Source organism: Zootoca vivipara, chromosome 9 (genome assembly GCF_963506605.1).
Source record: "Zootoca vivipara chromosome 9, rZooViv1.1, whole genome shotgun sequence".
Lineage (NCBI taxonomy): Eukaryota > Metazoa > Chordata > Lepidosauria > Squamata > Lacertidae > Zootoca > Zootoca vivipara.
The window spans coordinates 16,676,862-16,702,041 of NC_083284.1; the positions used below are offsets into that span (position 1 = coordinate 16,676,862).

Below are 25,180 nucleotides of genomic sequence, written 5' to 3' on the forward strand. Positions count from 1 at the left end.
TCATGGTTCTTACATTCCAGGTTCCTATGCAATATTTTTCTTTACAGCATCGGACTTTCCTTTCGCTTCCAGGCATATCCGCAACTGAGCGTCCTTTCGGCTTTGGCCCAGCCACTTCATCAGCTCTGAATCTACTTGTACTTGTCCTCCGCTCTTCCTCAGTAGCATGTTGGACGCCTTCCGACCTGAGGGGCTCATCTTCCAGCGTCATAACTTTTATATGCCTGTTGTCTTTGTCCATGGAGTTTTCTTGGCAGGGATACTGGAGTGGCTTGCCAGTTCCTTCTCCAGGTGGATCACGTTTAGTCAAAACTCTCCACTATGACCTGTCCATCTTGGGTGGCCCTGCATGGCATAGCTCATAGCTTCTCTGAGTTATTCAAGCCCCTTCGCCACGACAAGGCATTGATCCATGAAGTATGTGTTAAAACCCCTATCATTGTTGTTGCGATGAGTAAGCTCAGCGGCTTAGCAGGTGACATAAGAGGCCAATGAGATTTCACCTGGCAGTATGAAACCTTGTTTCTGGTCAGGCTGCTCAGTCTCTACAACTATTCTCTTGAGTAAAGACCAAACTGCTATCATGAGTGTCCATACCTGCCCATACTTACATTATGGTTCACCGGCTCACCTGCTTGTCACCATGAAGGAACTGTGACTCATACTTTGCATACGGAAGTTCCCAGTTTCAATCTCTGCATCTCCAAGTAGGGCTGGCAGAGGTCCCTGTTGGGAATCCTGGAGAGCTGCTGCCAATCAGTGCAGACAGTACTAAGTTAGATGGACCAATGGTCTGACTCAGTATAAAGCAGCTTCTTGTAATTATTAAGCCTGCCCAGCTTAGCCTCCTCATGCCCATTTCTCTGGTGATGGCAGCACATGGCATTGCCCAGCTTCCACACAGAGGTCCCTCCAGACCACAAACATGGTCATATGAACTTTTCAGGGTACTGCTTAGGTTTTAATACAATATTTGTATACCTGCAACCGGCTGCCATTATCTTAATTTCTTCACACCTAGTATGAACTAGGTGATGTATCACAAAGTGGTGGCTGCTGCTCATTGGGCTTAGTAAGGAGGCCAGTGGAACCAATAATAGGCAGAGCCAACTAATTCAGATTTTTGTGCCCATCCTTTTCCCTGCTGAGTTCTACAAGGGCAGCAGTGAGACTGAGGAGGAGGAAGCTGACTGCCAGTGCCTCCCCCTCAATTGGTTGTAAGAAAGAAGGCAGGCAGGTGGAGGCCTCATTTGTCCTAATATACCAGCCTCCACTGTGAGCACAGATTTAAACAAAAGGGCACTCCAGCAGGTTTGCAATGTAATAAAGCATGGAATAAAAAGAAAACAAACATGGAGAAAAACATCAGGCTGCTAGTCCTCTTAATGAGAAAACTCAAGGCAATGGATTTTTAAGAAGAAAGGATAGAGCCATTCCCTTGCACCGCTTTATGAAGTAAGAGAACATATCAAATTCCCATTTATATCACACTCTTTTTGTATATTGGTCTAACACTATACCTAACACCTGCTTTTGCTTCAGGGGTTACTTAAAGGGTCAAAATAAATACAGATATTACATTGTAACTGTGAGATTCCTCTGGCTGATATTGATTCCTGCCACGAAAGCTACAATTTCAGGTTAAGGAGGATCAAATCTCTGGGTTTATCACATAATGATTGCCTGGCTATTGTGTTTATCTTGACAGAATCCTGGAATGCCCAGAGAACCACACTAAGAAAATCCATGTAGAATACACTATATTGTTTTTCGCATCTAGTTTTCTTGCTGCTAGTGTTTTATTTGTTCATTTCATAACATTTTTCTATATGAGCAAAAGTTAGGCATGCTTTTTAGACCAATTTCACTGAAATTTTTATTTATTTTGACTGGGATTGGTAAGATTTCAGTCTTTTCTATTTGAACAGAAGATCTCTGTGCCATATTACTAACTCAATTTTAAAGGCCTGACCCCAAAACTAAAAAACAAACATTATGGCTTTGCTATGCTATGCTAATCCCCATCTAGATTTAATGTTGAATCTCTCTGTTGTATCAAATCCAAGGAAAGTTTTGTTATACTTCATGCCATTTTCATCTCAATATGCACACATTCTTCCAGTAACTTATAGTGACTCATTTGCCATTCCATCGATACTGAAATAGGTACAATATAAAGTTATAAAACATTTATGAAGTCTAACTACTTGGAGCCAGTGCAGTGAAGCTCGTAAGAAATAGTAATTCATCTTCTTTGTCTTCGGAGGATGAGCTGTTTTAAGGATCATGTCGAATTCAATAGACGTTGCCTGCATAATAAGACTGCACTATGATGAGTTGGATGAGTGCCCTATCAGTTGACTGTAAGCTTCCCTGTTTTGCAAGTGTCTTACCTTCTCATCTGGACCTAAAGAAGATAACATAGCTGTGATTACAGCATTCTCCAGAGGAGCAGAAAGCCACACAAGGATCTGATGGCTAAAAATGAAACCTCATCACCATTGTCCATGGTCCTAACGTGGTTAACACAGTACAAAAATTAAAAGTAAAGCAGGCTGTGCCTGCAGGATTTCAATTTGAAAACAAAGACAAGATACCATAGTGAAGGAAGCAAAGGGGAAGGTGGTTCAACTGGGAAAAGGAAAGGAAAGGTTGAAAGATGTACCATAAAGGGGCACTCAAATGAAAATATAGGCGTCAGGTGTCATTTCAAAACAGGGGTCCAGATACAGCAAAAACAGAGATGACTGTGGAGTCATTTTTAGTAAAGAATCTTAAGATGGAGACGGGTGGAAACTATTGAAGTAATTGGTAGAAAGGCATAATATGTTGTGAACAAGTAAAATAAAAGATTTCAGACAAGCAGCAGCATTTCACAGGAACATAGGAATAAGTTAGACTATTGATCCATCAAGTTCAGTATTGTCAACACTCACTGACAGCAGACAGAGGAGTTTCACAACCCTACCTAGAGATACCCTCAGTTGAACCTGAGACCTTATGCATGCAGAACAATTTCTCTAACCACTAAATGGCAACCCTTCCCTTTAATATGGGACATAGAACAATTCTATTTCTTTTACTGAGCAGTATGTTACTCTGCTTATACAGTGTGCCTCTGATTACCAAATACTGAAGACAAATTACTATCACTACAAAGTCTCTTTCTTGTGAGGTACAGTTCAACCTGTTCTTCATGGGGTTGCACTCTCCCTAACTGAGTGGGCACACTGTTTGGGGGCACTGTTATCACTAGGCAGAAGTGGTCTTGGTGGCATGGGATGGCTTCCCTCCGCTTCAGCTGGTTACCCAGCTACAACTTTCTCTGGACAGGGATAGCCTAGCTTCTGTTTATGCTCTTAACCTCTAGACTAGATTACTGCAATGTGTTACATGTAGGACTGCCTTTGTAGAAAGTTCAAAAAAATGCAGCTAATGCAAAATTCATCACGTACGTTGCTAACTGGGACCAGGACATACTATACTGATGTTGGCCTGACTTCAATGGCTGTCAACTGGATTCTGAACTCAGTTCAATTCAGTATGCTGATTTTAACCTATAGTGTAGCGACTGCATCTCCCCACATGAATCTACCCAGACCCTGCATTCATCACCAGAGGCCTCCCAAAAGAGGTATAGAGGGTGGAAACATAATAACAGGTTTTTTGTTTTGTTTGTTTGTTTTGCAGTGGTGTTTCCATAACAGTAAAATGGTCTTTTTGGAGAGATGTGCCTGAATCCATCATTATAAACGTTTAGGCACCAAATGAAGATGTTCCTATTTACCAAGACATTTAGTTTTTAATTGGGGTCATATGGTATGGTGATGCCCTAGCCTGTTGTAGTGTTCATATTTAAGTAGGGCAGGGTAAGAGCCATTATTTTATTTTCATATTGCAGGATGAGCACATTTAGTAAATAGTGTTGCTTATTCTTTTGCTGTTGCTTTAAACTGTTGCATTTGTATGTTTCTGACAATTGTAAGTCACTTTGAGACATTTTATGTAGTTTGTGATAAATTTATATAAATCATGGTAATTACCTATAGCTTATTTTATTGCCAAAACAAAAACAAAAACACTTTTGTTACCAGGGGTTTTTCTTTAATGCCTCCTTTCCTTATTTTAGTTCATGGTTGCTAGGCTGTTGCCTCTTCAGCCCTCTGAAACTTTTTCATTGTGATATCTCTTTATCTGATTCTCCTTTTCAAGTACAGAATTCAATGATTCAGCATGCTCTAAAGAAGACCTTTGTATCTGTTTGTGTGGGCGACTGTTTGCAACTCTGAAGGAGGGGTATGGGAAGCGCCTTCACACATTTTTTGCAGAGCTTCCGGTTACTAATTAACATTTTCGTTAGAATATTTGAGTCATGGATGCTTTGCATTAGGATTTATTATCTGACCTGCTAAACCTTCAGAAGCTATTACTGTCAGCGTGTGCCATAATTACAGGAAGTGCCGTCTCTGTGCCATATCAACACCTCTGTTGTACTAAATCTTTTTCTTTAGAATCATTGCTGCCCATTTCATCGCAGAATTATTAGATGTGATAAATTATTTTATGTCAGATGCTGCCATGTCCATCTTTTTAAATACTATCCTTGCTCCGTAATATGTGCCTTTAGCCATACAGACTAATGAACGGTTCCTCGTATCGTCTGATTACTACTTTAATGTTTTCCAGGCATGCTTGTCGATGAGCTTGGCATATGAAGCAATTTCCTTCAGTAATAAAACTAATTAAAGTAGGCAGTCATCCACACAACACTCTTTAATGAATGATAATGAGCTCATTAATCCAGCTGCTCTTGCTCACCAAGTCCACTAGCTGGACCTCTTCAAAGGTCTGTCAATAGAGAACTCTATGCCTGAAGAAAGGGCAGTTACCTCAGGGTTGTTTAAAAAAGAAAGAAAGAAAGATCACATTTATTGTGGGTCTTATGAGTTAAAATTAGAAAGCATTGAGGCACACTGTATCTTAGATGATATATTAAAAAATTAAGTGTAAGGTGATGCATGCTGGCTCAAATAACTAAGAAAGAGAAGTAATAAGCTGATTTTTGTTGGTAGCAATAAAACATATTAACAGTGTGTGCCATTTTGTTGGCTGCACATATTGAGATGTGTAGAATAAGTAAAAATTATGTCTTTGTTTGCCCCAACTAGTAGTTTAAACTTGCCTTTTGTAAATTAACCTTCAATCTTACACTTTCAGCACACACAGACACAAAAATAAGATTTATGGAACAGGTTCCTGCTTTAGCTCTTGTTTATCAGGAGGACAGAGGCAAACTCTGAGCTTCAGTCTCTTGATTAAATTACAGTTTGGCACACATTATTGGAGAATGAATAAGCACCAAATCAACTCAGGAACTAAATATTGGGTGTCTGCATGTTTGAAATCTATTGTTCTGTTCACTGGTTCTATGCACCCTAATCAGCCCATCCTTGTTGGTTATGTAACACTCTCCTGACACAATCCAATGTATGATGTGCTTTTTCAGTTGCCACTTTGGAACAATTCTTCAACATTGTTTTTCAACATTGTCCAGTTGCACAATTCCTGGCTTGCTATAGATACTTTAGCAGTTAGAAACGAGTGAGAGTATCTCATTGTTCCTCCTTGCCTCTCATCTTACTCAAGAATCTGGTGGAGGTCCATTTGAGACCTTGGAGGAAGCAGTTGACAGGTCTGATTGTAAGTAAGGAATCAGTTGGGGGCTGGCTGGAGACAGACTGAAGTTGGTAGGGCAGTGGTCCACACACCCTAATCAGCCAGCTTCCATTGACTAGTGCACGTACCCAAAAATAAGTCCCATTGCATTTGATTACAGGTAGGTGAGTTTAGGTATGGTGGGTAGCGCTGTCGTCTAAACCACAGAACCTAGGGCTTGCTGATCAGAAGGTCAGCGGTTCGAATCCCCGTAATGGGGTGAGCTCCTGTTGCTCAGTCCCAGCTCTTGCCAACCTAGCAGTTCAAAAGCACTCCAAAAGTGCAAGTAGATAAATAGGTACTGCTCCGGAGGGAAGGTAAACAGTGTTTCCGTGTGCTGTCTGTTGCGCCAGAAGCGGCTTAGCCATGCTGGCCACATGGCCCGGAAAAACGATCTGTGGACACTCCCTCAGCCTGTAAAGCGAGATGAGCACCGCAACCCCAGAGTCGTCTGCAACTGGACTGGACTGTCAGGGGTCCTTTAACTTTACCTTTTTAGGTGAGTTTAGGATTGCAGCCTCAGTGTTAACAGAAACTGACACTGGACTTGTTTTACAGTTAAGATGGATTCAAAATTAAGGAACATAATCACATTTCTGTCTCAATAAATTATTACCTCTCCTTCCAACTGAAAGTTTTTAAAATATTGTATCATTGTAAAAGTCTTCATTCAGATTCTAGTGATATATAGATTAGATAGATAGATAGATAGATAGATAGATAGATAGATAGAGACACACACACAAATGATTGTACATAGCAGCTTTTTAAATCCAAATATATTAATTTTCTCTTCTCCTTTTTAAATATAGCTTTTTAAATCCACATATTTTATGATGTAATCATCTTCTTAATGACTGTGTAGGAATTACATTGTCTACATTTATCCAAAGTCAGTGGTATTTAAAGATTGATAGAGCTGTACAAAATGTAACAGTGAAGTATTACATTAGCTTAACAAAAGTATACTTTCCAATGAAAAATACATTTGAATGTAAGGTCAGGATGTAATTGGAGTGCAGTTTGTGAAGTGTTGTGCACTGGAAAGTGTAGTCTCACCAGGTATTGTTATTATTCTCTAAGCCAATAGCTAGTGGAATTACAGTACATGGAAAGTTCGTAAATTGCATTTTATTTACAAAATCCAACCAGTACATTGCTTATTACTCAGTTATGTTAACTTTCCATGATAGATATTTTTTGGGGGGAGGGGGAATAGAAAGAAAGATGTTGTGTTGCTGTCATTTGCATAAAACAAACAAACAAAAAGCTGCAAATATTGCCCATCCACTTCTGCATACCTATCATAATATGTTCACATCTATATCTATATGAGTCCCGGTTCCAATTGCAGTTAAGAACCTAGGGTGGCAGTGGAAGCGCCTCATTGCACAGGAAATTGTGAGGTACCAAACTCTTTACTCTATTGGGCTGTCCCACGGGTGAAACCAATGAGAATTAGTGTAGTGTCCTAAATAGAAAATTGGACTGAGACCCTGATCACTCATACTAACATCAGTCATGATCACTCATACTAACTTCCTTCAAAGTTGTTGATTAGATTAAAAAATAATAATAAGATAACTCCATCTAGGACATAGGTTCTCAGAAGAAGGATGGGAAGGGATGAAGGGAAGGGAATGTAACAGATGGGAACAGCTAACTCAGCACATTCATGTGTGTTTCTTGGCAAAAATATAACTAGTATAAAGCAACAGCAAAACAATATGTAGAGGTTTTTTATGCACAACATTAAAACCAACATTTCTGGGTTTCCCCCCCTAAGTAATATTGTGTTTTTGCTTCAATTTTTGTCGTTCTAACATGATGCAAGTCTTCATTTGAGCAATAGCTTCAGAATCTGACATATGTTTAGATTTCAGAAGCTGCTATAGTCATAATGCATTGCCCCTGTGTATAGGGATGTGTTGGTTTTATAGCAATTTAAGTGGAAGCTTATTCTTTTTAGTGTGTATGATAGAATAGTTTTACCACTTCACATTACCATACATATGAAGGACCCTGGGAACATTTCCAAACAATATTTGTGTCGGCATTTTTGAATTTTAAAACATAGGCGTGCAATGTTCCCAGTCTTCTGGTTCCTATAATATGAAGGCAGGTTTTATTATTTCATGACAATGCATAGAGTGTGTAGAAATTGTACAGCCATTTGTGCCATATAACCACTGACTATCACATCTGAGCTAAGGACACAGTAATTAGATTAAGTATAAGATTGATGTTTGCCGGGCAAATGTTATCTCATTTCAGGCGGTGGTACTGTTAGCATTGGACTTCTGAGCAGAGGACTAAAGTACTTTTGCCCCGGGTCTAGGAGGGCTAGGCTAAACAAGGGGCCCCACCAAGGATTGACTGTTTTTTTTTGTTTAGTTTGAGTTTATAACTTTATTCTAACAAGACTCCTGCCCTGGGCCTCAGACAAGCTCTGCATGTGGCTGCCCACCCAGGCGAAACACCTAGGTACTAACTCTGTTCCTGTGCCTACTCTTGCATTATTATTATTATTATTATTATTATTATTATTATTATTATTATTATTATGTTTAGTCGTTTAGTCGTGTCCGACTCTTCGTGACCCCATGGACCATAGCATGCCAGGCACTCCTGTCTTCCACTGCCTCCCGCAGTTTGGTCAAACTCATGTTCGTAGCTTCGAGAACACTGTCCAACCATCTCGTCCTCTGTCGTCCCCTTCTCCTAGTGCCCTCAATCTTTCCCAACATCAGGGTATTTTCCAGGGAGTCTTCTCTTCTCATGAGGTAGCCAAAGTATTGGAGCCTCAGCTTCAGGATCTGTCCTTCCAGTGAGCACTCAGGGCTGATTTCCTTCAGAATGGATCGGTTTGATCTTCTTGCAGTCCATGGGACTCTCAAGAGTCTCCTCCAGCACCATTATTCAAAAGCATCAATTCTTCGGCTATCAGCCTTCTTTATGGTCCAGCTCTCACTTCCATACATCACTACTGGGAAAACCATAGCTTTAACTATACGGACCTTTGTCGGCAAGGTGATGTCTCTGCTTTTTAAGATGCTGTCTAGGTTTATCATTGTTTTTCTCCCAAGAAGCAGGCGTCTTTTAATTTCGTGACTGCTGTCACCATCTGCAGTGATCAAGGAGCCCAAGAAAATAAAATCTCTCACTGCCTCCATTTCTTCCCCTTCTATTTGCCAGGAGGTGATGGGACCAGCGTCCATGATCTTGGTTTTTTTGATGTTGAGCTTCAGACCATATTTTGCACTCTCCTCTTTCACCCTCATTAAAAGGTTCTTTAATTCCTCCTCAATACTATTCCTCCGCAATACTATTATAGGGCCTAATAATGCCATCCATAATAGTATCAGGGCTTCATTCGCCTTCTCATCTTCCAGTGTGTTTTATGTCATCATCGGCCCATCTGTGCCCATCTTCATGTTACATGAAGACCAGCCACTCTTCACACAAAAGGATGAATGGACATAGATCTGACATTAGAAATGACAGTATCCATAACCAGTGAGAGAGCATTTCAATCTCCCGGGACACACTCTGCAACTGACATTAAAGTGGCCATTGTGGAACAGGAACTTCAAAGGAAGAATACAGCATGAAACAGCTGTGTTACAGTTCATCAAGAAGTTCATTGAGGTTGTACCTCCTGGATATGCTACTGTCCCCTCTCTCTCCCACCTGTTGTATAGAATCATAGAATTGTAGAGTTGGAAGAGACCACAAGGGCCATCCAGTCCAACCCCCTGCTGAGCAGGAAACATGTTTGAATCCTTACAATGGGAACAGAACACTCCTGACACAGAAAAATAGCATGCTAAGAAGATTAAGGAGCATTAAGACCTGATGTTTCCTAACACTAGAGTGGTTCACTCTAGAAAGGTTTTAGCACTGTATCCAGCTGAATACACTCTAAACTACAAATAATCTTGTGGCACCTTCAAGACTAACACATTGATAATGGCATAAGCTTTTCTGAACTAAACTCACTTCGTTGGATGCCTGTAATTAAATCTTCGTAGGCAGGTGTATAAAGGAGAAATTTGTAAGGTTGGAGATGAATGGCTAGGAGATGCAAAAAAATGTAGACAAAAAAACTGGCTTCGCCAACTCGGGAATGTTCATGCCAAATTTGGCACCTTTCAAGAGGTACCTGAGGTGCACAAACCACTTTACACAATATATAGTAGATATAAATATATCTGTATACATACATATATTTGCCCCATTAGAGTTGGGTTGTTTTTTTAGTTGGTTTTTTTTTTTTTTGTACTTTGCAAACTTTGTAGCCCTCCTGAGCTTACTGAGCCTTCTCTCTTGTTTCTCAGTAGCCCTGTTTTAGCTACATCACTGTTGTAACTGAGCAACTACATAGAATGATGTTAAACAGGATGTAAGACAGACATTCCTTCTCTAGCATCTAAAAGAAGCATCCTGGTCTAATGATGTTCATGAAGCCTGTTACTTTCTATCAATGATAGATTTGGGGATAGATTTAAATAACAACTTTTCCCTCAGTTATTGAAGTTTGTTAGCATCTTGCAGCAATCATACGTTCGGAATTTGATATTTTCAAATTTTTATACAAAGTGACGTGATCAGTAACATACTGATTGGAACATAGTTACCCCCCAGTATACCCACCAACCAGAATGTTGTGGTGCAGTTCTTTGCAGTTTTCTTTTTGGAAGAAGGCACATAAGAATGTATTTTGAGGGAAAATCCACATTGAAATACTTGTTGTAAATACTGTACACAGAATTCCCAGCTCTACATTTCAGGGAGATGCACGTGACTCTTGAACTCATGAAAAGAACAGCATCCTTCCTTTCCTCAGCCTGCCATCAAATGAATTAGAAGCCTAGAATATTAGAAGCCTTAAAATATTTAGCCAATTCCATTATATATGTGTGTGTGTGTGTGTGTGTGTGTGTGTGTGTGTGTGTGTGTGTGTATATATATATTGGAATTGGCTAAATATTTTAATTTTCTTGGTAGCCGGGTATTAACATATGTGTTGAAGCATGCATTTCTTTTGCAGTGCCAAGCTTTCATAATGCACAGTAAGAGGTAGCAGCGGTGTGAATTCAGTGCAAAAATGAAAAATAAAAAGGTTACATTTGGCATTCTGGGCTTCTAGTTTTCAGTGGCAAAGGTTTCAGTGGGATTCTTTTCCATCCAGTGAATCTGTGCTATTTCTTCCCCCCCCTTCTAATAACACTTGTTTAGTAAAATCTGTTCTCAACAGCAGGGATTCCACAAGCCGGTAAACAGTCTGCTTAACAGTCTATATTTTAAGGAATGTTGTTCTAAATTTACTGTTCTACTTTGGCAACAGAATTGTAGTAAATTTGTTTCCTGTAGCACCAGGTTAAGTCTGCTTATGCTACTTTGTTGATTATGGTGTAAGCACAATATGTTTGCTTGTCCCCAAGTATACAGAAAACTTTAAAAAGAGCTTAGGAAATTAAAACGATTCCTCTTGGTGATGCATATATAGAATGTGCTGTCACCAGCCCCATTTCAATTTGATGTGAAACAACCATCACCACTCACAATTAGATGTGAAACATTCGAGCACACTTCTAGCTCGGCAGAATTAGACTGATGCAATAGAGCACTACTTGAAATCAGGTGCTATAATAAATGTGTGAATTTTTAAAAGGTACATGGAAATTGTCACTGTGCCTGCCTATTGAAGCCCCTCCTGGTCCTGAGGGATAGTGGGGGTGCGGATGGAAGGAATTCCGCCAGCCCCCTCCCTTCAGGCATTGCCTCTCCCTCAGTTCCTGCCCTTCTTCCATCTCCTGCCTTGCACCCTGCACCTTCACCCCCATCTCCGACTGCTCAGATCCCTCCCCATCCTCCAGCTCTGGCTCCTGCCTTGTGGCAGGCACAAAACCCCATAAATTGCTGCCCCCTTCCTCTGGATCAGCCTCTGGCCCACCTACCTCTTTCATCCACTCCTTGGAGCCCTGTCAGTCCCTGCCAGCTGGTTAGTTGCAGGAAATGTATCTGAACTTGTTGTTCTCACTAGTCTCTGTAGTAGAATCAGGGCCAGATTTAGGTTTGATGAGGCCCTAAGCTCCTGAAGGTAATGGGGCCCTTTATATGTCCAGCTGTCCTTTGTCAGCAACAAATTGTTACTGGTTTTTTGTGTTGAATATATGCTATATGGTAATTTATGGACCTAATAGGTACCCAAAGCCATTTGCACATAACAAATAGGAGCCTACACAACACAAAACACTTTTGCTGTATGTAGGTTTTATTTTATTTGTTTTTTATCTTATATTTAGGAAATGTACACCCAGTTGTTGTTGTTTTTCCTTTAATTTTTGTTGGGGCCCCCAAGAGAGTGGGGCTCTAAGCTATAGCTTGTTTAGCTTACATGTAAATCCGGCACTGAGAAGAATTGGTGGTGGCCAGCAGGTCCGTCACCCCCACTCTTAATATGAATCTATTTGCTTGTGTCTTTCTTTTCCCCTTCACCTTAAAAGCTTTTGTAACATATTGTGATGCATTTGACAGTAATGGTCCAGAACCAGCAAGCCTTGAAATGATGACCTGTTCTTCACCTCAGGTTTCCTGGCATTTGCTACTTTTAGGCCATTCAAAGTACATGACTAGCTCTCATGCGTCACTGTTGCCTTTTAACACTGATGTTGCTGCTTTGTACACTGTGCATATTATCATTTTGCACACTGTCGACGCTCATCTCATTATGCCCTTGCTCTACTGCTTTCCTGTTGATGGCATTTCATTGGTGAAATAAGTGCTTCTTAAAGTAATTGCATTCCTTGACAATGTTTTTCTTGGCTAATATCCAACTGTCATAGAGTAGACCCATGGAAGTAGAGAGAGAATGCAATCTGAATTTCAAAGGTTTCCATCAGAAGGTTTTTATTAATGAGAAAGGTCACTTAAACATGTGATGTCACTAGCATTAGGTACACTATACCACATAATGTTGCGGCTCTTAATAGATCTCTCTTGGAAAAAGAATATTCCTCTGATTTTCTAGGTTGAATAGCTAATATCAGTACACAGTCTGAAGGCACACAAGACCTCCACTTTGCTGAAGCTAAACTTGTCTTGGTCTGGTCAGTTGGGAATCACGAGCATGTCACCTTTGGTTCCATGATGGTAGATTAGGTGGAATACAGATACTGTATATGGAAATAAATAAAACAATGCACTTGTTTGTAGTAAACCATTGTAGTATTCTGATGGTATAGCTTCAGACTTATATAGATTTGATACCAGTTTAACTGTGATAACTTTTCCCACCCCCTAATAATCATTGAAAATGTATTTCATTTCATTATGTTTATTGAGGAAGGGCAATCACTCAGTAGAGCATTTGTTTTGTATGCAGAAGTATCCATGTTCATTCTCCAGTATCTCTAGCTAGGGCTGTGAATGATCCCTTCCCAGAAACAATGGAGATCTGCTGTCAGAGTAGACAATACTGATCTAGATCAGTATTTCCCAAACTTGGGTATCCAGCCATTTGTTGGACTACAACTCCCATCATCCCTAGCTAGCAGGATCAGTGCTCAGGGATTATGGGATTTGTAGTCCAAAAAACAGCCGGATACCCATGTTTGGGAAACACTGATCTAGATGGATCAGTGGTCTGACTCATTTAAGGCAGCTATGATTTATAACTCACTTTTCATTTCCAAGGGAAGGCCAAAGCTGCTAACCACCAGAAAACAACAAAATTAACACAAAATAGGGCATGTGTCAAAATATAAAACAAGTGCAATTTGTTGATGGTGTGGTGTATTCTTCCTTAGCAATATCCAGTCCCATCCCATACCCCTATAGAAGAGAGGGAGACAACAGAATATACAGGTTAAACTTGGAAAATTAAAATATCGCCGAAAAGTGCATTTATTTCAGTAACACAACTTAAAAGGTGAAACCAATATATGAGATACATGCATGACATGCAAAGCAAGATAAGTCAAGTCTTTATTTGTTGTAATTGTAATTATTTGTCGTTAGGCAGGTCAATTATAAATGGAATGTAATTAATGAAATGTAATAGTGATGTTTATTTTTGTATTATTGTAACTATTTGTTTTATTACTGTGGAATTTCCAAAAGAAAGCATTTGTAAAAATTAAAAGAAAAAAAATAAGTTGTATTACTGAAATAAATGCACTTTTTGACGATATTCTAATTTTCCGAGTTTCACCTGTACAGTGGTACCTTGGTTTACAAAGAGTCCCGTTTACGAACACCTCAGTTTATGAACGCCGCAGACCCGGAAGTGTTTACATCCAGGTTCCGCGGCATTGGATGCGCAGACGCGATCTGCACAGCTCGTGCATGCGCAGAAGCGATCTGTGCAGCGTGCACATGCACAGAAGTACTCTATTGGTGCTTCGCGCACGCACAGAAACATGTCTTCGGGGAACGAATGCCTCCGTTTACGAACGCCTCCGTGGAACAGATCACGTTCGTAAACCGAGGTTCCACTGTACAGTATAGCATACTGGTCTTGAGATGGGATAATGTTGGGTCTATATGTCCAATAAAATAAATCAATAGAACAATGTTTCCCAATGTTTCCTATGAAGAGGAAATTATTGCCGGGCCAGTTTAGGTCTGTAGTGCAGATATACCCTGATAGTTAAGAACCTTGCTTTCGTTTCTAGCCTTTGCACTTTCATGGATACCTTCTTTCAGTTTAATTTCATGCCTTTTGCCCAACCCAGCCCATGACATGTGTTGTTTGAATCTCATTTAGAAGAAAACTAAATCAGCCACTGCTCACAACATCTGACTTGCTAGCAATATTGTTGCCTGTCATGCTGGTTTATTTCCTTTCATGGAAGGGTTGCTTCCTTCCTGTTTGTTGAATGCCTACATGTGGATCTTCCTGCTTTTTCCATCTGCAGTCTGGGTTTTTTGTTTTTTTTTAAGGAATTCCAATAATGCATCTGAAGTGAAACTTCTGTAGTGTTGTTTTGTGTGAACAGAACTATGAAATTTTATGGCCATCTGTTCCTTCACTAAAATAAAGAGACGCCTGACAGGAGCTTCAATAAAGGGCTTAAAAGAATCAGACACTAACAAAACGGGCTTAACACACAGGGAGCTGTTCATATTTCTGTGCGTATAATATCTTTGGATGCATTAGGTTGTTTACCCTGCAAACTTAGAATATGTTATTAAAAATATTGCACATGATAGAGGGGCATTGACTTTCATTACTTGGATGTAATTATCTTGCACTGTGTGAAGCTGCCTTTTCTTGTCAGGAGCAAAGGAAAAGCACAAAGTCTATTATAACATCTCTTTTGATGTTTTTTTATAGGATATAATGAAAGATGAATGTTCAGCACTGAAGCTGCAACTGAAGGAGAGAGATGAACTCATTTCCCAACTGCGCGAAGAGCTGGTAAGCGAGAGGCAATGCTTGTTTGACAAGGTCACTCGCTGGGACCAAGTAAATAAATAAATAAATAAATAAAGTTGGTGGTGTCTGTTACAAAGTGGATAGCTTGGAGCCCACTTAATCATTCACTTCTGAATCCTGCAGGTTTTATGACCCTAAATATCTGGGGACTTGCCAGCCTTTGAAAGGGCTACTTACTACCCGGCCACATAAATAGTGGTTGTCTGTTTTAGAAGATTGTGTTGACAGTTGTCTTGCAGTATCAAGATGCATTAATCAGTGGTGAGAATAAATCTGCAACTCTGTGTGGCTCCTGTATGGCAACAGTTCTGATGTGACTGTGCATGCTCAGTGGTGCTTCCTGGTGACAAAGTCATCCAGCAAAACGTATAAGCATGCTTTTATTTTCCCTGTTTCCACACATTATTAGCTTTATTTGGGCTTGGATTCAAACTTTGTCATGCTTAGAGCATACCCAGTGATATCAATGGCACTGGAATTAGTCATGATTCAATTGGTTTCAATAGGTCAGCGCTAAATCTGGATCCGTTGTATCATAAGCAGTGCATTTTAAGATGAATATAAATTGACTTCAGTTAGGGTTACCACACTGGACAAATGTGGAGGGTCTTGGACACTGGCAGCTGTTCACATCAGGGCAATTCCCCACTAAGCAGCCATGTGCTTGCATGGTGTTGCATGAGCTTCTAGGGCTTATGGCCAACTCTCAGTGGCTAAGGGCAATGGTAGGCAGGCTCCTACCGCTAGTGTCAACTCTTGGGGTTCCTTTTCTTTTTGTCTCAGCAGAGTTCCTCAGAAAGTCTTCATCTTTGCAGCATCAGCAGCCGCAGCAGCAGTCCAGCCCTCTCTTGGTGAATTCCCTTGACAGGAATAAACACCTCACCCATTCACTTATAAAGTCTTCATTATTTACAAGCTGCATTACAATACTGGTCTACATATAGAATAACTATATACGGATCTCTGCTTTCTTCAGCCATCCAGCCAGAGAGACAGGCTTTCAAACTTTCACATATTATTTCAGCCACTCTGACCATCATTGACACACACACATACACACACACACACACAGAGAGAGAGAGAGAGAGAGAGAGAGATGGTCTCACCCTGCCACATGCCCCAACTCTTCAAGGTCGTGCTTCAAGGCTCCTTACAAGTTTCTTTTGGCAATACACCAACACCTAGCACCATGGTTGGTTACCACATTGTGGAGATCAGAGAGTTTTTCTTAACAGGCAAGCTTACCAGGCATGGACCAATTATTATTTTTTTCCATTTGTGTTCTCTGAGTAGCTGGTGTGGGCTGTTGGAGGACTCCTTAGGCAAGTGTATGATGTGGTGTGAGGGTCTGCAGCTACAGGGGGGAGTAAACAGCAAAATAAATTGCTAGCAGACGTGTGGTTTTCACAGAGGATATTTAAGTGTTACCTCTAATTTGTGACCATACATAAACTTAACTGGCTATTTGGTTTCATCCTACATCTACAAAATATACATATACAGGATCTATACATTGTTTTAATACAGGGGTGTATGTGCACACACGTAAACATTTTTCTATGCAAATTAATTTGAACTTAATATTATGCGCACACACAGAAAAAAATTCTTTGCGAGGATAAAAAGAGACTTCCCTCTACAATAAATACTAGTTATCTGTGTTCTGTTTTCAAATGTGGATACATTAAGGAATGATATATGGTGTAATTAGTATATAAAATTAAATGACAAAATGGAATACGGAGAGCATCCAGCTTTTGTGCATTGGTGGAGCAGCGATATAACATCAGTCTTGTCTGAGGCATATATTACAAAGTGGCTGGCAATGTTTGTCACTGCAGAATTATATTCTGTTGTTACAGTGAGCTTCGGCTTCCTTGGCATTGGTATCTGCTCATTGGGTAGAGAATCTGTTGTTTGTCACAGGCATGAGAGCAATGTGCCAGAGTTTCATATTAGGCAAAAACCACATAGCTGAGGCCTGAAGGCGCATGAGCTCACCACTTTGCTGATGCTAAGCAGGTTTGAGTCTGGTCAGTGCCTGGATGCTGACTGTCTGGGAGCCACTGGACTTATCGATTGTGCCCCCCCCCAAAAAAAGTGACCCAGAGTGATTTATAAAGTGAAACAAAACTTATAACTAAGTAGGTTTTGATACCTTAGGAAAGCTTTTTTCAACCATGGGTCCCCGTATGTTGTTGGACTACAACTCCCATCATCCCTGACCACTGGCCCTGCTAGCTGGGGATGATGGGAGTTGTAGCCCTGCAACATCTGGGGACCCAAGGTTGAGAAAGGCAGCCTTAGGATCCATGAAGGATGAAAGGTGGGATAGAAATGTAAGAATTTGTTTATAAAATATGTAAAAAAAATCATTGCTTGTTATTTTAAAGTTGCTTTTTATCCATAAGCCTCCCTAAGCAGGTTATAGCCAAACAAGAGAGGGTGACAATGTATTTAATCAATAGCATGTAAAAGTAAAAGGGAAATGATGCAGAACATATCAGATGCTACAAAGCATTTGTTTGTTTAATTGCTGTATTTATTATTGTTTTTCTGTTTTTATATAAGAAGCTTTGAGAGGTGTATGAATAAAGAAAAGTCAGATTTAAATATATAAAAGAACAAACTCTCACACAGTGTGTGTGTGGGTGTGTGCGCGCATTAACCAGTTGGCATAGAGAAAATGAGTTTTTAAAAATAAAAGCCATCACTAAGAAGGCATTCTTATTATTTTATGTCAGTTTAGCCTCCTAACTTGGTGGAACCTGACAGTATGTGTTCAATCAGGGGAAAGAGGAAGGTGTCAAGTGCAGAGCATTTATGGCTTTAAGGTCAGAATGGGCACCCTGAAGCTGAAAAAAATGCTGAAAGTCATTGGTGTATTGACCTGAAAGTCAAGAGGTAGTTGCAATGTATTTCTTCTAAGCAATGCCAGAAAACAAACAGACCTATGTATTCTGGACAAGGTAAAGCTGTATAAAAGAAAACTTAGTGCTATGCAGTGGCCTTTCAATAAAATTCTGATGGCAATATTTTTCAGCCACGGGTCGGTCCACCGTCCCTCAGACCATGTGGTAGGCCGGACTATATTTTGAAAAAGAAGAAGAATGAATTCCTATGCCCCACAAATAACCCAGAGATGCATATTAAATAAAAGCACACACTCTACTCATGTAAAAACACGACGATTCCCGGACCGTCCACTGGCCGGATTTAGGAGGCGATTGGGCCGCATCCGCCCCCCGGGCCGTAGGTTGCCTACCCCTGCCCTAGATTCCTTGAAAAAGGGGCTCGCTTTGCATCACAAAATAAAATTATGGGAGGAAATGTATGCTGCAGCCAATTAGATTCTGAACATTTAATAGATTCTACCGGAACCACCGTAGCAGCTGGGGATATATTGTGGGTGTCGCTGTCTTACAAAATAATAAAATAATATTGAGAAGTTGCACATTACGAAGGCTATTTGGGAATAGGCATCACTGGGTACCTGCCTAGACCTACACCCCTGTAGGGGACCTACGCTCATCCTCCAGAGACTTATGATCCTGCCCTTCATCCTCTTTGCTGTGGCTGCCTGTGCTCACCTGCAGTCTCTGGGCATGCAGTTAATAACTAGAGTGAGATACTGCAGCACTGTCTACTTGCAGCACCATCTACATTCCCTCTGTGTGGCTGTATGGCTTGGGTCCAGGGAGGGAGGATAAACAAGTAGGCAGGGGTAACTTGGAGAGGAAGAGGAAGGACACAACTGGAGGAACCACCAAAACATGGAGCCAGTATTGATTGCTACGGCAGTATATTGGCTGAATAGTAAAAAGCCACCAGGCATTGCTGGAATCGAGCTGGATACACTCCATCTCCTTTTGCAGAACATGAAAACCAGGTCCCTCACACTGACAGGAGGAGGTAAATGAGACCTTTCTGCCTGAAACCTGGTCTACAGAGAATAGGCATCCACTGCAGCTGCTTCTTTTGAGAAGCTTAATAAGTCAAGACAAGCTGTTGGAACATATGCAGTAGGCTGGGAGGTCCTAGGATTAATCTTAGGTGATTAAAAAGATGGCAGGCATTAACATCTTTTAACTTGGCAATTTATCAGAGATCATGGGTATTAAAAATATTGGATAAGTTTCTCTTGAGAGTATATACGATAATCTCAGGTTACCTTTGCCCCCCAACCTTACAGTATGCTGAGGGTAAAAAATTAGTTTAAAACAGTTGGTCAATTGGTCTTTGTACTACTGGTATTTTGAGCTATTTAGTATCGGAGTTGCACATGGCTGAGTGTCATAAAATTCAAAATATACTACGTTGGACGATTAACTTGTACTTTTCCAAACTAATCAGGTCTTTGTGTGTGATATTTAGGACCAAATTCTCACTGGTGCTAGCAAATCTACAGTAGTTTGCATTAACTGTACCTCTACTTCTCTGTAGCTTTATTAGTTTTAATATTTGTTAGAAGTGAAGATTGTAAAAACATAGAAAATATGTAGGTACATGCTCTTTGAAGCAAAGTAGATAGAAATAGAAAAGTAGTTTTAATTCACCTCCAAATACATCTTACAAATTTAAATTCCACGCCCTTGAAACTTTAATGGCATGATAATATATGTTTGATAAGAGTAACTGTTGTATCCAATAAAATCATATTGTGCATTCATCTTTTTGATAATTCCTTACTAGTTCTGCATTCTATTATAATTTTTGATCTTATTTCACGTTGGCTATTTTATGATCGGATATTAGAGGTCCATGGATGATTTACATAAGAAGAGACAGCTGTAAGTACTTTCAAATCTTCTTTCTTCCTCATATTTAGGAAACATCTGAGCAGAAAAGAAATAGATTAGGTGTACTTAAACATTATTAAAGTGTCAGATTCCTTTCCCTCTTTTTACAGGGAGAATTAATTGCACGTATTCCAGAAAAAGGCTTATCTCAGCAGTAATTACTCTTCAAGTCAACTCAGCAAGGCAGCCGTAGAGTGTGAAAATGACAGTATCCAATGATACACAATGTGGATTAGCCTCCCAATATCTCGCATTCTCTGAAGCCTTGATGAAAAGCTGTCAGCAAGATAGAATCTTTAATATTCCCTTGCACTTGTGGAGGTGATTCTGCATATTAGTTTAAGTCTCTATCACAAAGTGGCGTCATTTTGCACCACTCGGTGCCGGATGCAGATAAATGATTGTTGTGGCACCGCTGCAGGAAGAGGTTTCTGGTCTGATGCTGATTCCCTCAGACATGATTTGCATGGGAATAATATGGCAGGAGTGGAATGTGTCGGCAATAAAACTCTATCCTTAAGTGTCTCCACCTAGAGATCTTACAATGTGACTTAAAACCCCTTTAATAATAATGCACCACATATGCTTGTCTTATGTCAAGGTGTCACTGGTAGACGGCTAGCTTCAGGAGATATGCACGATTTTACTGACAGGTCTCCTTGCAGATTTAGATAAATATGACCTGGCTTTACTTTGAAAGTGCCTTCATCTTTCTGTCACAATGAGGAAATGGTAAGCGAGCTGCGTGCAGATGAATGGGGTGGAGAGGTTTGACACGTCTCTCTTTATTTCCTGATGGTTCAAACCCTATTATTAGATTCTGTTCAGAAATTGCTCACTGTATTACTTTTTCACGTTAGAACAAATAAATCATTTCTGACTTCCTTTTTATCCCACCTTTCTTTATTTGTACCCCCTCATTTTACCCTCTTATTTTACCCAACCTTTTGAGGTTGTTTAGGGTGAAAGAGAGTGATTCACTCAAGATTGCCCACTGAGCTTAGTGGCTGAATGGGGATTTGAACCCGGCCCTATGAAGCCCTAGTACACCAGCACACCATTCTGGTGTTTCAGTTTTCTTCTTCTTCCTCACTACTACCTTACAATCTGCATTTACCCAGTTTTATATATGAGAAAGTGAGGCTGTGATCTAATGACCTGCCCATGGCTATTCATTCTGCCCATGGGTTAGATCTCAGCCACATTCTCTTGTGTCTGAGGAGTTCTACATCCTGGCATGTTGGATCCGCATATTGTAGGAATTGGAAGCAGGGTACAGAGAGATAGTGGTGGTTTGCAGGATTAGTGTGAATGCATCCCTGCTTGTTTCAAATGAAGTTTAATCTACAGTTCCCCAAGTTTTAGAATACAAAAATCCATGTTACAGGTAGGTAGCCGTGTTGGTCTGACGCAGTCAAAACAAAATTAAAAAATCATTCCAGTAGCACCTTAGAGACCAACTAAGTTTGTCATAGGTATGAGCTTTCATGTGCTTGCACATTGAAGAAGTGTATCTGAAGAATCTGAAGAAGTATCTGAAGAAGTGTGCATGCACACGAAAGCTCATACCTATGACAAACTTAGTTGGTCTCAAAGGTGCTACTGGAAGGAATTTTTTATTTTGTTTTAAACATCCATGTGACACTGATTATTATTATAATAATGCTGATTGCTTCCAAATAACACTAACATGTCTGCATCCGAGCTCTTGTGCACTTCCATTAGCCTTTGTGACACACACAACACATCCTGGGGCTTTATTTGTGGTGCTTGTGGAGGAGTCAAAAAAGTTCTGTGAATTCATATACAATGTCAGACCCAGAGATTATTTATCTCTGCTTCTTATCTGAACACCTTTTTGCAATTTTGGATGGATGCAATTTACTCCTAATTTCAAACTGCTGCATTAAGCACCACAGGATCTATTCCAAAGATAGGTGCTTTGACACAGGAAGCAGGCTTGGTTAGATCTGAACCTTATTTCCATACAAATGTAAATATATATATTTTTTTATCAGTGTTAAAATATGAGGGTATTCTGTGCAAAGATAAACCATCCCTGAGGAGATGTAATATTATGGGCCAATCAGTCTGCAATGCTGTTGGCCTTAGGGATGGGAGAAAATATGATAAAGCTGTAGAGAAAATTAGAAAGTGATTTTGGCCTCCCTCTAAATGGGTTTCCTGACAAGCACTGGAATATTCATTAGAAACTGATGATACCATTTCACAAGGAATTCTTCCTCCCTAATAGTCTCTTTTTCATAATGTATTATTTCCAAACTTGGTTGCTATTTTGTTTCTGTTTCTACATAGTATATAAATAATCTCCATGACAAATGGAGCTGCTTGAACAATAAGGATACTAAGGGAGCAACACCAAGTGTTTGTATTTCTCTATAAATTTGACTATGGGCTGCATTGTGTAAATCTGTAATTTTCTTCAACCTGAAAAGCCCTGGCTGGGGCACACATTCTACTACGTACTTTCAGGCTATGGTCTGGTGGTAAAGAATCAGAGGTTGTTGTTGGCCTCCTTCTGTCACGGAAGACAAAGGAGGAGTGCACTTTTGGGGGTAAAGTCAACCTGTTGGAAGGTTGCATCGTCTGCTTTGGCTGTAGAGACCAATACAGGATCCAGGGTGTTTTTTGACTCTGACTCTGGGAAAGGAAATCTTACAATATCATATATTCTGTGTGCAGTGATGGGACCCTGTTGTGGTATTCTAAAGCATGAGCAAGTGTGCACACGAGGCAGTGTGCTTCACTCCTTCCCTGGTCTTGCTGCTACCTCACTACACCCTGAACTAAAATTCCTTTGGTTTAACATTTTGAGAGGTTGTAGTGCTGCAAACGTATGTACATTTGACTCGGCAGTAAGTCTCATTGAACTTGGGGTGTGTGTGTTTCTACTTAAAATCATACAACACAATGGATAACATGGGATACATGTTAATCTTTTGTTCTGTTAAAGCTCCTTCGAACATGGTTGCTCATTAAGGTCTGTGAGCTGAATGGATCATTAACTACTGCATTACATGTCCTTTCAAAATCATTAACTCAGTAGTCATTTCATCTATTGAACAGGGTGAGCAGGGATTGTTTTGGAGTTCCTTAATAACCAGATGAATATGTCTCTCTCTAAGGCAGTTTAGAAACAATCATTTGGACCTATATATGTATTGGGTATTCTTTGTGGGTCCTTCAGATTTATGTAAAATAAAAAAAATTCCTTCAGTAGCACCTTAAAGACCAACTAAGTTTTTATTTTGGTATGAGCTTTCGTGTGCATGCACACTTCTTCAGATACAGTGAAATGGAAGTTTCCAGGCACTTATGTAGAGAAGGGGTGGGGAGGGGTGGGGATGGGGAGGGGGGATCACTCAGAAGGGTGGTGGAAATGGGTGATTGACTGACTGATAGCTGTTGATGACCGCAAACGACTGCAAATGGTTTTGCATGAAAAAGCAAGGGTTGAGATGGCTGAAGATCGCTTATCATGTATAATGAGATAAAAATCCGATATCTCTGTTCAAACCAGGTCCCTCCATGGTTTTGAGCTTGGTGATAAGTTGCAATTCAGCAACTTCTCTTTCCAGTCTATTTCTGAAATTCTTTTGTAGTAAGACAGCTACTTTGAGGTCTTGTATAGAATGTCCTGGGAGATTGAAGTGTTCTCCTACTGGTTTTTCTGTCTTCTGGTTCCTGATGTCAGATTTATGTCCATTTATCCTTTGGCGTAGGGTTTGGCCTGTTTGTCCAATATAGAGAGCTGAAGGGCACTGTTGGCATTTGATGGCATACACAATGTTAGAAGATGAGCAATTAAATAGTCCTGAGATGGTATGTTGGATGTTGTTGGGGCCAGTAATGGTGTTGTCTGGGTGTATGTGGCAGCAAAGTTGGCATCTGGGTTTATTGCAGGCTCTGGTACCAGTGTCCATGTTAAGTCTGGTGGTTGTATTATTGTGGGTGAGGAGTTGTTTAAGATTGGGTGGCTGTCTGTAGGCAATGAAAGGTCTTCCTCCCAGAGCTTGAGAAAGGGAGCTGTCATTGTCCAGGAGAGGCTGTAGATCTCTGATGATGCGTTGTACTGTTTTAGCTTGGGAGCTGTATGTGATGACTAGTGGTGTTCTGTTATTTTCTTTTTTGGGTCTGTCTTGCAGCAGGTTCTCTCTAGGTTGATCTGTTGATCTGTTGTTTAACTTCATCAGGTGGATATTTTAGTTCTAAAAAGGTTTGCTGTAGATCTCTTAGGTGAGATTCTCTGTCTGTAGAGTTGGAACAGATGCGGTTGTAACGTAAGGCCTGGCTGTATACGATGGATTGTTTGGTATGTTTGGGATGGTAGCTAGAAGCATGTAGATATGTTTGTCGGTCAGTTGGTTTTCTGTATAAGGTGGTGTCTATATGTCCATCCTGTATTTTTATAGTAGTGTCCAAAAAATGTATTTCTTGCATAGATTGGTTCATTGTTAGGTTGATGGTGGGGTGAAAGTCATTGAATGTCTGGTGGAAGGTTTCCAGGGTCTGTTGTCCATGTGTCCAGATAATAAAAATATCGTCAATGTATCGCAGGTACAGGAGAGGTTTGAGTGGGTAGGAGTTAAGGAAACGTTGTTCTAAATCTGCCATGAAGATGTTGGCATACTGTGGGGCCATGCGGGTGCCCATGGCTGTGCCGCTGATCTGGAGGAACAGGTCATCACCAAATTTGCAGTGGTTGTGGGTAAGGACAAAGTGGCAGAGTTTGGTAGCAAAGTCCGCTGTGGTTTTATCTGAAATGGTGTTCCTTATGGCTTGATTTATGCTTCAGATTTATGGTTCGTCTTATAAATGACATGGCAGGGGACACAGTCAGTATTACATTCGAAATCATGAAACTGATTGATGAATTTATTTTTTTAAAAAAAACAAAACTTCAGTGATTTGCTAGCTGCATATATAGCCTATCAACCTTCTAAGCTACAATCCTAAATACACTAGGCCATGTTGAATACTTCTGCATAGGCTTCACTGGTCTGTATATTAAACTGATTTTGAGGTTTCCCCTCCTTGGATAATTGGACTTCATGCAATTTTGATATTCTAGTGTACATCAGTTTGTAATAACCTAATAACAATCTATGATCATTTTCTGAAAATCTGATTAAAGAACATCAGATCCTGCTTGCTAATTTTTAATTGGGCACTACGTTGACTTTATAAAGCAGGACAAAGCCTG

The 25,180-nt window shown here is 40.2% G+C and overlaps 1 protein-coding gene across 5 annotated transcripts in view; it reads left to right on the forward strand.

Moving 5' to 3' along the window:
- Positions 1-25,180, forward strand: part of CCSER1 (coiled-coil serine rich protein 1) — a 706,782-nt gene that overhangs the window by 348,998 nt on the left and 332,604 nt on the right. For all 5 annotated transcript variants that reach the window (XM_035113300.2, XM_035113303.2, XM_035113302.2 and 2 more), the window contains exon 8: positions 15,056-15,139. In XM_035113300.2, coding sequence (XP_034969191.2) covers positions 15,056-15,139 — 84 coding nt within the window. The remainder of the gene's footprint in view (positions 1-15,055; positions 15,140-25,180) is intronic.